Here is a 10,683-nt window from a genome sequence, read left to right as displayed (position 1 = left end):
CACACATGACACACAGCACACGCATGATACACAGCACACGCAGGACAGCGCACACACAGGACAGAGCACACACACAACACACAGCACACGCAGGACACACATGACACAGCACACGCGTGATACACAGCACACGCAGGGGACACACAGAGGACACACAGCACATGTGTGATACATGCAGAGGACACACATGACACACAGCACACGTAGGACACACAGAGGACACGCAGGACACACAGCACACACATGATACACACACAGCACACACAGGACACGCATGACACAGCACACGCGTGATACACAGCACATGCAGGACACACAGAGGACACACAGGACACACAGAGGACACAGCACATGTGTGATACATGCAGAGGACACGCATGATACACAGCACACGCAGGACAGCGCACACACAGGACAGAGCACACGCACAACACACAGCACACGCAGGACACACATGACACTCAGAGGACACGCATGACAGCACACACAGGACATGTGATACACAGCACACACATGACACACAGCACACATGACACAGCACACCCAGGACACACGTGACACACAGCACACACACACGATACAGCACACGTGTGACACGCAGGACAGACACAGAGGACACGCATGAAACACCCCCCCGTGCCCCCCCATGTCACTGCTGCGGGCTGTGACACCCCAACGCACACAGGGGGGTCCCCACACACCCCCCCCCCAGTCCCAGCCCCGTGACGCCGTTCCCGGGGGCCCCACAGGCCTGGGCTGGCCCCGTCGCACCAGCACTGGGACAAACTGGGACGGACTGGGAGCACTGGGATGGGCGGCAGGCGTGGAGGCCTGGGGATACTGGGGGGACTGTGGGAGGTTGAGGGGGGGGTGTGCACCCCTGGGCGCCCCGCGGGGCAGGGGGGGCCGTGGGTGCAGCCCCCCCGCAGCGCCTGGCACCCATCCTGGCGGGTGGCGTCGGGCCCAGGGCGTGGGTGCTGGGCAGGACGGTGCAGAGCCGGGCCCGGGGGGGCGGGGGGGGCCCCGGCAGCGGAACGGGTCGGACGGGTGGGGAGAGCGGGGGGGGGGCTGGGGAACCGCCCGGGGATCCCCCGGCACCCGCCGAGGGCTCCGGTGACTCACCGGGGCCTCTCCCCGCCCTGGCACCCTTCAAACGGCAGCGGGGGGGGGGCGGGGGGCGAGCCCGACCGGCTCACCGGGGGGGGGCACCGGGGCTCCCTCCCCAGCACCCCGTGGGGTTCCCACGCGCGGTCTGGGAGCAGCCGGACCCCCTTCCCTTGGGGAAACTGAGGCACGCAGCACCCCCCCCCCCCCACAACTGCCCCCCCCGGGGGGGGCCGGGCTGGCAGCTGGGGCCCAGACGTGGGCCCCCCCCCCCCCCCCCCCGCCCCTCTTTGAATTACAAATGGGCTCCGGAGCGCGGCCTTTGTCTGGGCCTTTGTGTGGGGCCCTCGGGGGGGGGGGGGGGGGGGGAGAGAAGGGGGACAGGCAGCTAAAGGCACCCCCCCGCCAGGCTGGAGCCCCCCCAATCCCTCCTGCCCCCCCTCCCCACCAAGGACACGCAGCTCCGCAGCTCTTGGCTTTATTGGATGGAGGAGGGGGGTGTTTTCCCTCCCCAGGAAGGGGCCAGGGCGCAGGGGGGGTCCCCAACCCCGCTCGGCAGGGGGGGACACAAGATGGACGGGGTGGGGGGGGGCCGGAGCCCCACATAGCGTCAGTCCTTGGGCCCGGGGGAGCGCAGAGCTCCGTGGCGCGGCGGGGGGGGGCCCAGACGGTGACCGGTGGCTCCTCGGCCCAGACAGGCCTGAAGCGAAGGTGATGGGCGCAGCCCCGGCGATGAAGGCAGGATGATGATTCAGGAGGCCCCCAAGGTCCCCCGCAGGGGCGGGAGGGGGCCCGGGGGGGTGGTGGCAGCAGGACTCAGGCGCTGTTGACACCCATATTCTGCATTTGCTCCTCCAGCACCCGCTCGCTTCCCCCCCCCGGCTTCTTTTTGCCCCCCTCCTGCTGCTTCTTCTGCTTCTTGGAGAGCTCCTGCTCGATGGGCGCCGGCCTGACGAAGGGGATCAGCTCCCGGAGGTCTGGGCAAGGGGAGGGGGGGAGAGCGAGCACCAGCCATCACATGCCACCCCCCCACACACACTCCAGGAGCACTGGGGATCCCCCCCCCAGCCCCCCCGGGGGTGTTGTTACCTGGAGGCATGAAGGCTCGGAGCTTCTCCGGGATGCGGACGCCCTCCTCGGTCTGGTAGTTCTCCAGGATGGCGCAGATGGTGCGGGTGGTGGCGCACATCGTGGCGTTGAGCATGTGCACGAACTCCACCTGCGGCGGGGGACACGGAAAAGGTGGGAAGGGGATGAAAAGGAACCCCCACACCCCCCACACCCCCCCCCCCCGTGCAACCCAGCAGCTCGGCCTCACCTTGTCCATCATTTTCTTGGTCTGGCCGTAGCGGATGCGCAGGCGACGCGCCTGGTAGTCGGTGCAGTTGGAGCAGGAGACGAGCTCGCGGAAAGCGCCGGAACCGGGGAACCAGGCCTCCAGGTCCAGCTTCTTACTGGCAGCGTGGTTGAGGGAACCTGGGGGGGCAGCGCTGAGCAGGGGGGGGTCCCACTCCGCCCCTAAACGCACCCATCCCGGGGGCCGGTAGCACCAGCTAAAGGCGTGAGGCCTCCGAGGTGTGGGGTTCCCGCTCTGCGAGGGGCGTTTAAACGGGATAATTTTCCTGGGAAGAGTTTCCCAGAGGAGTTGGGACACTCAAACTGTCCCTCTAGAAGGGACAGAGGGGACAGTCCCGGCACGGGACCCAAAGCAAAGCAGAGGATCGCTGCAGAAACACAAATGTTCCCTTCCCAGCTGAGGCACCTCCTCCCCCTCGCCACTCTGGGGACAGACACCACGGGAAGGCGAGTCGGGGACAAAGAAAACTGAGCTGGGAAGTGGGTCAGGGCCACGGTGACACCCGAGGCGCTGGCAGAGGTGGCCGGTCTCCTCCTGGGCCAGCGCGGCACAGAGAGGTGGCCCTGGTGAGGAAGCCCCTGCCCCTACCCGAGACGATGTTGACGATGTGGTAGGGGATGCCCAGGGACTGGTAGAAATCCTCCGCCGTGGCCATCATCTCCTCAAACATCTCCCAGGACTTGTTGTCGTGGGGCGAGGCGTAGACGAACTGCTCGATCTGTCAAGAGAAGGGACCCCCCCCGCCTTGGCACCGGCCTCGGAGGCAACCCCCTAAATTCCCAGCTTGGGGGCGGGGGGGGGGGGGACGGGGAAGGTCGCCCCGCTCCTCTCACCTTCTCGAACTGGTGGACGCGGAAGATGCCGCGGGTGTCGCGGCCGTGCGAGCCCACCTCCTGCCGGAAGCAGGTGGAGAGCCCCGCGTACTTGATGGGCAAATCCTCCGGTTTCAGCCACTCGTCCCGGTGCAGGGCGGCGATGGGCTGCTCCGAGGTGGCGATCAGGTATTTCTCGTCGATGGAGCTGTCGTCGGCCTTCTCGCTGCCTTTGCCGATCACCTGAAGGGGACACAAGAGCCACCGTCCCCCTTTCCGCAGCTGCTCCCCCACCTCTGGGGACAGACGCTCCCCGGCAGATGCGCGGGCAGCTGCTCTCCCTGCCCGCACGCCGACAGGCAGCGGGGCTTTCCGGGGCCGGCGCTCGGCGCGGGGACAGGAGGGCTCAGGAAAGGGAGCAGCTGCCGTTTGCTGCTTGTTTGGCCTCTTTCAAAGGCCCCGATGGCCTCCCGCCAGCGAGGCTGGGGACGAGCCACCTCCCTGTCACCGCATCGCCATGACAACCGCGTCAGCCGTGAAGATGGACTCTGGAGATAGGGAGCAGGAGGCAGCCGGAGCCTCACCGGGGCAGAGGGGATCTGAGCCGGCTCCCTCCCCGCGGCGGGAGCTGCGTGGCGGCGGCTCGGTTGGAAAGTCGGTGCCCGGAGGGGGACGGCGGGTGCCAGGCGCTGAGACACGGAGAGCCAGCGGGCGGGCGTCGAGCCGCTCACCTTGTAGAGCTCCTCGTCGAACTGGCTGAGCTGGGCCACCTCCTGCATCACCTCCTTCCGCATGAAAAAGGGGGTGTAGACCGGAGTGTAGCCCTTGGCACGGAGGCTCTGCAGGGCGTACTGGATGAGGGCCTGCTCCAGGAACACCAGGGGACCCTGGGGGACAAGAGAAGCCACCGCCTGTCACACACACACCCCCACCCACCTCCCTGTGCCATCCCTTCTTGCTCAGCATCACCCTCCCACTGCAGCGGGGATGCTGGGGCGGACCCCGAGGCTGCCCAGGCCGTGGTGGCAGCTCCAGAGAGGCCAACGTCCGTCCCACGCGACGAGCGGAGGCTCCTGTCGCTGCGGCGAGCTCAGCCCGGGGGAGAGAAGCCACGACCCCTGTCCCCTCCTGGTTGCCCTCAGCTCTCCCTCTGGCTCCGATCGTTTCCGTGCCCCCGCGGGGTCTGTGCTCGCACCTTAAGGAAGTAGCCCCGGCTGCCCGCGACGACGGCCCCCTTCTCCCCCTCGTAACCGTCCACCATCACCACCAGGTCCACGTGGGAATATTTCTTCCTGCAGCTGCAGTCACCCCACACGCGCTCCACCTTGTTGTCCACATCCTGCACAAAGACAGGACAGAAGAGGAGAGGGAACCCGTCACCTCAGCTCCCCAGGGTGGCAGCAACACCAGTTTCTGCATTGCACTGGGCCCAGTTTGGGATCCCACACTCCAGAGCTTGGAACCCCAACTCCTGATCTTGGCCAGTCGCTTATTATGCGGCCACTTGGCAGCCGGCCCAGCCCAATTGTGTTCCCCCAGCAAAATATTCCTGCTGGATGAATGAAGGCAGCGGAGGGAGATCCCAGCCCCCCGGCTGGAAGCGAGTTTCCCATGTATTCCCCCAACAATGGCCGCATCCAGTGTTGTCTGAGCTGCTCTTTGTCTGCTCCCAGCAGGAAACGCTGTCTTGTCATGCAGATTTCATTCACCCGCCCGCCCGCTGATCTCGGCTTGGGGGACCTCCCCGCAGCGAGCCCCCCGCTTGCCGGCAGTTGTCTGGCTTTGATGAACCGTCTCGGCCGGCCCTGGGCTCGCTCTTGTCCCTACCTCATCGTTGCTGATGGGCACCGAGGGGTGGAGGAGGTTCCCGATCTCCCGCAGGCTCTCAAAACGTTCCGCCTCCAGCCTCACGCGCTCGGCGTCGCACTTGAGGATGGCTTCGTCGATGAGGAGACGGACCTTCTTGATCTGGGACACCTGAAGAGCCTGCGCGGGGACCCGGGTCGGGTGGGGAAGGGAAGAAACTGCTGGGGAGAGGGGGCTGGCAGCCGAGGGCCATTAATCACGGACCGACACGGCTTCCGGAGTGAACCCGTGGACTGAACGCATCAAACAACAGCCCAAAGGGACAAAGGACCAACATAAGTCAGGCTCTGAAAGGGCCTGAGCGAGCTACGGCATCACACAGCGCCCGGCAGGGATGAGGGGGAGCAGTCAGCTCCCGTGGCAGCAAAAGCCGGCCAGCACCAAGCTCATTAAACATCGCAGTTAACGAACCGGGAAGGGGATCGGGCAGGGAGGGACTTGCAGAGGACACGTAATGGCTGAGGCTGCTCAAATCTCCCAGGGAAGGGCAGGATGAGCCCTGGGCTAGTGAACTGCCACCAGCCGAGGCTGAAACGGCCTTTAGATGAAGGACACTGAGCAAGAGCTGGTCACTGCTGCACGGGACAGGGGAAAACAAGGATCCTCCTGGCAGGGGGTTCAGGCAGTGCCCCCTCGCTTGGTGCTGGGGCTTTGGGCACCTCACACCAACTTGGGCAGTTACAGGCAAAGCTCTGGATGAAGTGGGTGGGCCAGCGGCACAGTGAGGGGAGAGGGGGTCAGACTCACCCCCAGGACGTCGATCGTGAGCTCGTCAAGGTTCTGCGCGCTCTCAGGTATGGACTCATCCGTCCCCACTGGCTCTTTCTTCTACAGAGGAAGGCAAAAGAAATCCCAGCAGAGTTAAAGAGTAAAGCTCCAGGGTAAAAATACTCCTCGATGACGTGAGGGAGAGGCCTGGAGAGCAGAGACCTGGGGGAGATGCCACCAGTTAGTAACATCCCACCAGTGAATCACTGCCAGCACCGTCTGCCTTCGTGCCTCACCTTCATCTTGTCTCCGATGGTTTTGCTGCACAGGTTCTTCAGCTTGTTCAAGTTATCGGCACGAAACCTGCCTAGAAAGCAGAGAGGAAGGAGCTGTCAGCCAGCTGCATGAGGGGGAGCGGGGTCGGGATCCCCGTCCAGCACTGAGAGGGGACACGAAGCCTCCGGTGGGAGCAGGAAGAGGGGCCGGCAGCTCCAGGGATGCCCAACACCACCAGCCCCGAGTGTTTCACAGAATCATCAAGGTTGGAAAAAAGATCCTCCAGTCCAACCATGAACCTCACACTGACCGTTCCCAACCCCACCAGATCCCTCAGCGCTGGGTCAACCCGACTCTTCAACCCCTCCAGGGATGGGGACTCCCCCCCTGCCCTGGGCAGCCCATTCCAACGCCCAACAACCCCTTCTGCAAAGAAATCCTTCCTAAGAGCCAGTCTGACCCTGCCCTGGCGCAGCTTGAGGCCATTCCCTCTTGTCCTGGCGCTGGGTCCTTGGCTCAAGAGACTCCTCCCCCCTCTCTGCACCCTCCTTTCAGGGAGTTGGAGAGGGCCATGAGGTCTTGGAAGGACAAGGGAGGGTTTGGTGGTGTGAGAGCGCAGTGTGGGGCAGGGATGTGGGGAGCAGAGGGCTCCCACGCATGGGTGTCGTTTGAAAACGCCCCGAGTGACGCTGCACTGGGCCACAGCCCCACCAGGACCCCCACGCTGGGCTGGGGCTGCTGAGGGCTGAGCGGATGCAGAGCTCAGCGAGATGAGATTGGGGCTGTTTGGTGAGGGGACCGGGGAGGTGGCCCTTGGTGGCACCAGGGCTGGGAAGGGCAGAGCCCAGGACACAGCCTGGCAGGGCAGCCTAAATCAGAGACACACCAACGCCAGGGATCTGTCACCCCAACCGGGTAACACCCCCATCTGCAGGCAGGATCAGACCCCCGGGGGTGATCCTGAGTCAGGAAACAGGAAGGGTTAAGAGCCAGGGAACAGGACACGGCAAACACGACCCTGGCAGCCTCCCACGGACCCCACAGCACCGGCAGGCGCCGGATTGCATCAGCCGGCTGCTCGCCTGCGCGTCCTGCCAGCCCTGCGCCTCGCGGTTCCGCGCCAGCACACCCCTCCGCAGCACCCACCGCCGCCGGGATGGGCCAGAGCCCTGCGGGGAGGGGGCTGGGGCGCAGCCCCCACCGCCGGCCTGGAAAGCCGGCTGGTCCTGCAGGATGAAAGGTCCTCGGATAAAATTAAGGCGGTGATGAGGGCACGGCCGGAGCCAGGGGACGCGCCGGGCATGATTAAGCAGGGCCGGGCTCATTCACATCAAGGCAACGGGATTAAAAGAGTGTTTAAAGCTGCTGCTTTCATCCCGCGGCGGTGGCGAGGGGGACCGGGGCGCCCTGGGAACTGCGGCTTTCTGGGGCACCCACCCCTCCTCGCCTCCCACCACACCCTCCTCCATGCCCGGGCACCCAAAAATGGGACTCAACGGCAGCTTCTGCTGCCCGACCTCCCACCCAGGCCGGGGGGTGATGGGGCCTTTGCTCCTGCCCCTCTCGAACCGCCCGGGCACGGGTTTACACCAACGTGACGGGGGTGGCACCGTGTGGGATCCCCCCGGCTCGCCCAGCCGGACCCCGCGGCAGCGTGGGGAGCAGATCCCTGGGGATCACTGGTGGGGCCGGATCACCGGTGGGGTTGTACCACCAGTGGGGTCGGATCACCGGTGGGGCGAGACCCACGTGCAGGCCAAGGGGAACCGGGACCAGGGATCTGCCCCAGGCCTGGGAGAAGGGAAGGAGCGATCCGCAGGGAAAAACTCTCCCTAAGTCCTAGGAAGGGGGTGAGGGGGATCCACCCGGGGACAGGCTCCCGGCCCCCGCAGGGACCCACCCACAGGATCCCCCAGGGGTAAGACCCACCGAGGAGATCCCACGGGGCTGGGGAGGGGGGGTGGCAGGGATCCCCCACAGGTCACCCCGCCTTGATGAGGGGGTTTGGGGGATCAGTCTGGGGACAGGCTCCGAAGCCCGGGGGGGAGTGGAAGAGAGGGACCCCTGGGGGGATCCCCCATCCCCGGGGAGGGGAGATGGGGGGGGCATCACCTGGGGACAGGCCACCAGCTGGGGGGTGAGAGGGGTCCCCCACCGCGGAGGCATGTGAGAGAGGACATGCCCAGCCTGGGACAGAAAGTCCCCTCTGGGAGGGGTCACAGGCCCTCCTGGGAACCCCCCAGCCCCGGGGGCGTGCCAGGTCCCCTCAGGCCCCCTCAGCCCCTCCCTCAGCCCGAGGGCCGCCAGCCCCCGGCCCGGCGCGGCCCCTCCGCCCCACGTACAACTCCGCCAGGCGCTGTCGGCCCGCACCAGCGCGTCCACCAGCGCCGGATCCTTGAAGCGTTTGCGCTGCATGTCCCGCACCATGGCGGGGTCCCCGCCCTTGTCGGCGCGGAACAGGTCCAGGTCCAGCACCATGATGGCGGCAGCGGCGGCTCCTGTCGCCCCTCAGCCGGCGGCGGCCGCGGCCCAGCGCGCATGCGCGGGGGGGAGGGGGGAGGGAGGGGGGGCGCATGCGCAGAGAGGCCGCCCCGCGCCAGGGGGCGCTGCGGCGCGAAATGGCGGCCGGCGGGAGCAGCGCCCCCTGGTGGAGGCTGAAGGGTGACGGGCTGGGGGGGGCCAAGCACCCCCCGGGGGGTCCCCGCGGGTTGTGGGTGTCTGCTCGGGTATCCCTGAGCACCCCCAGGTGTCTCCCCGGGTACCCCCAGCCACACCCGGGTATTCTGGTGGCCTCTAGGTACCCCCATCCCTGGGCCCCCCCCCCCCCCCCACCAGCAGCCCCAGGAGCGCTCACACCCCACCGTGCTGAGGCTTCACACAGGCCCAGGCTAGCGGTTGCCCCAAAAGGCCCATGGGGGCCCGAGGGGAAGTGGGACGGCGACAGAGAGGCCTCGAGGAGGCCACAGTACGGCCTGGCTGGTTTTTGTATCCACACCAGCGTGGCCAGCAGGGACAGGGGAGGGATCTGACCCCTGTGCTCGGCACTGGTGAGGCCGCCCCTCGGTGAGTGGGTTCAGTTTTGGGCCCCTCACTCCAAAAAGGCCATTGAATGACTCGAGCGTGTCCAGAGAAGGGCAACGGAGCTGGTGCAGGGTCTGGAGCACAGGTCTGATGGGGAGCGGCTGAGGGAACTGGGGGGGTTTAGTCTGGAGAAGAGGAGGCTGAGGGGAGACCTCCTGGCCCTCTGCAACTCCCTGAAAGGAGGGTGCAGAGAACTGGGGATGAGTCTCTTTAACCAAGTAATAAGTGATAGGACAAGAGGGAATGGCCTCAAGCTGCGCCAGGGCAGGGTCAGACTGGCTCTTAGGAAGGATTTCTTTGCAGAAGGGGTTGTTGGGCGTTGGAATGGGCTGCCCAGGGCAGGGGGGGAGTCCCCATCCCTGGAGGGGTTGAAGAGTCGGGTTGACCCAGCGCTGAGGGATCTGGTGGAGTTGGGAACGGTCAGGGTGAGGTTCATGGTGGGGCTGGAGGAGCTTCAAGGTCCTTTCCAACCTAGACAATTCTGTGAGTCCCCGGGTGTTCCCACGAGTCCCCCCGCAGCACCCCGTGGCACAAACACAGCTCCCCATGGCACCTTATGGCACCCCAACATTTGTCGTCCCCAAGCTGGGAGCTGGATTCCACCATCTGGTCCCTGGGGGGCTCCTGGAGGGGTCCTGGGTGCCCCCACCCCTGTGGGGACCCCGTCCCCATCCCCCCGAGATGGAGGGGTCAGAATGATCTGTGGGGACACGCGGGTCCCCTGGCACCACCTAGAAAATGTGGAAAAATGTGTAAAAAGGGTGAAGGGGGCTTGGGGGGGTCAGAGGGAGCTGGCACCAGCCCCCACCCCTCCTTTCCAGGGGACCCAGGGGTCTGCAGGACTGAGGGACTTTGGGAGCAAGACCACGGGGGACCCCAGGGTGCCCCACACTGGGGGGGGACACACACCCACCCGTGTGCCACCGTGGTGGTGGAAAACACCGTGCCGGGAGCTCCCGGCATCAGGTACCTGCTTTGGGTCAGAATTGCTCAAATTGGTCAATTTGTGCAGGTGGGCTAGTGAGCCTGGGCAGGGAGAGGCGGGTGCGGGGCTGGTGCTGGGCTGTGGCACAGCATGGCACGGCACAGCCTGGCACGTCCTGGCATGGCACAGCATGGCCTGGTGTGGCCTGGCATGGCACAGCATGGCGTGGCACAGCCTGGCACGGCCTGACACGGCACAGCATGGTCCGATGTGGCCTGGCACGGCACGGCACAGCCTGGCATGGCATGGCACAGCCTGACACGGCACAGCATGGCCTGGTGTGGCCTGGAATGGCATGGCGCAGCCTGGCACGGCACAGCGCAGCCTGGCACGGCACAGCACGGCCTGGCATGGCATGGCCTGGTGTGGCCTGAGATGGCACAGCATGGCACGGCCTGGCCTGGTATGGCATGGCACAGCCTGGCATGGCATGGCATGGCATGGCACGGCCTGGCGTGGCTTGAGATGGCACAGCGTGGCCTGGCATGGCCTGG

General features: G+C 66.0%; 1 protein-coding gene across 2 annotated transcripts; it reads right to left on the bottom strand.

The window, feature by feature from the left end:
- Positions 1-1,566: 1,566 nt before the first annotated feature.
- Positions 1,567-8,662, bottom strand: SARS1 (seryl-tRNA synthetase 1). Of its 2 annotated transcripts, XM_074850299.1 has the most exons (11): positions 8,466-8,662; positions 6,144-6,214; positions 5,887-5,967; positions 5,101-5,259; positions 4,469-4,612; positions 4,005-4,160; positions 3,295-3,516; positions 3,050-3,179; positions 2,423-2,580; positions 2,194-2,323; positions 1,567-2,081 (listed from the first exon to the last, which is right to left on the bottom strand). In XM_074850299.1, exons 1-11 carry the CDS (start codon positions 8,599-8,601, stop codon positions 1,921-1,923), a joined length of 1,548 nt encoding a protein of 515 aa, XP_074706400.1. In that variant the 5' UTR covers positions 8,602-8,662; the 3' UTR covers positions 1,567-1,920. The 2 variants fall into 2 exon arrangements, with proteins under 2 accessions (XP_074706400.1, XP_074706399.1); XM_074850298.1 differs by having other exon boundaries at positions 2,194-2,580.
- Between the last annotated feature and the right edge of the window lie 2,021 nt (positions 8,663-10,683).

Source organism: Strix aluco, chromosome 25 (assembly GCF_031877795.1).
Source record: "Strix aluco isolate bStrAlu1 chromosome 25, bStrAlu1.hap1, whole genome shotgun sequence".
Taxonomy (NCBI): Eukaryota; Metazoa; Chordata; class Aves; order Strigiformes; family Strigidae; genus Strix; species Strix aluco.
The sequence above is the reverse complement of the archived record's forward strand: the minus strand, read 5'-3'. Positions and strand labels throughout refer to the sequence as shown.

Excerpts from the sequence above, each read along its gene's own strand:
- SARS1 (XM_074850298.1), bottom strand. The coding sequence starts at position 8,601 with ATGGTGCTGGACCTGGACCTGTTCCGCGCCGACAAGGGCGGGGACCCC. Across the intron at positions 5,260-5,886 it reads TCACGATCGACGTCCTGGGG|GCTCTTCAGGTGTCCCAGAT; the intron begins GTGAGTCTGACC and ends GTCCCCGCGCAG. Across the intron at positions 4,613-5,100 it reads TGCCCATCAGCAACGATGAG|GATGTGGACAACAAGGTGGA; the intron begins GTAGGGACAAGA and ends GTCTTTGTGCAG.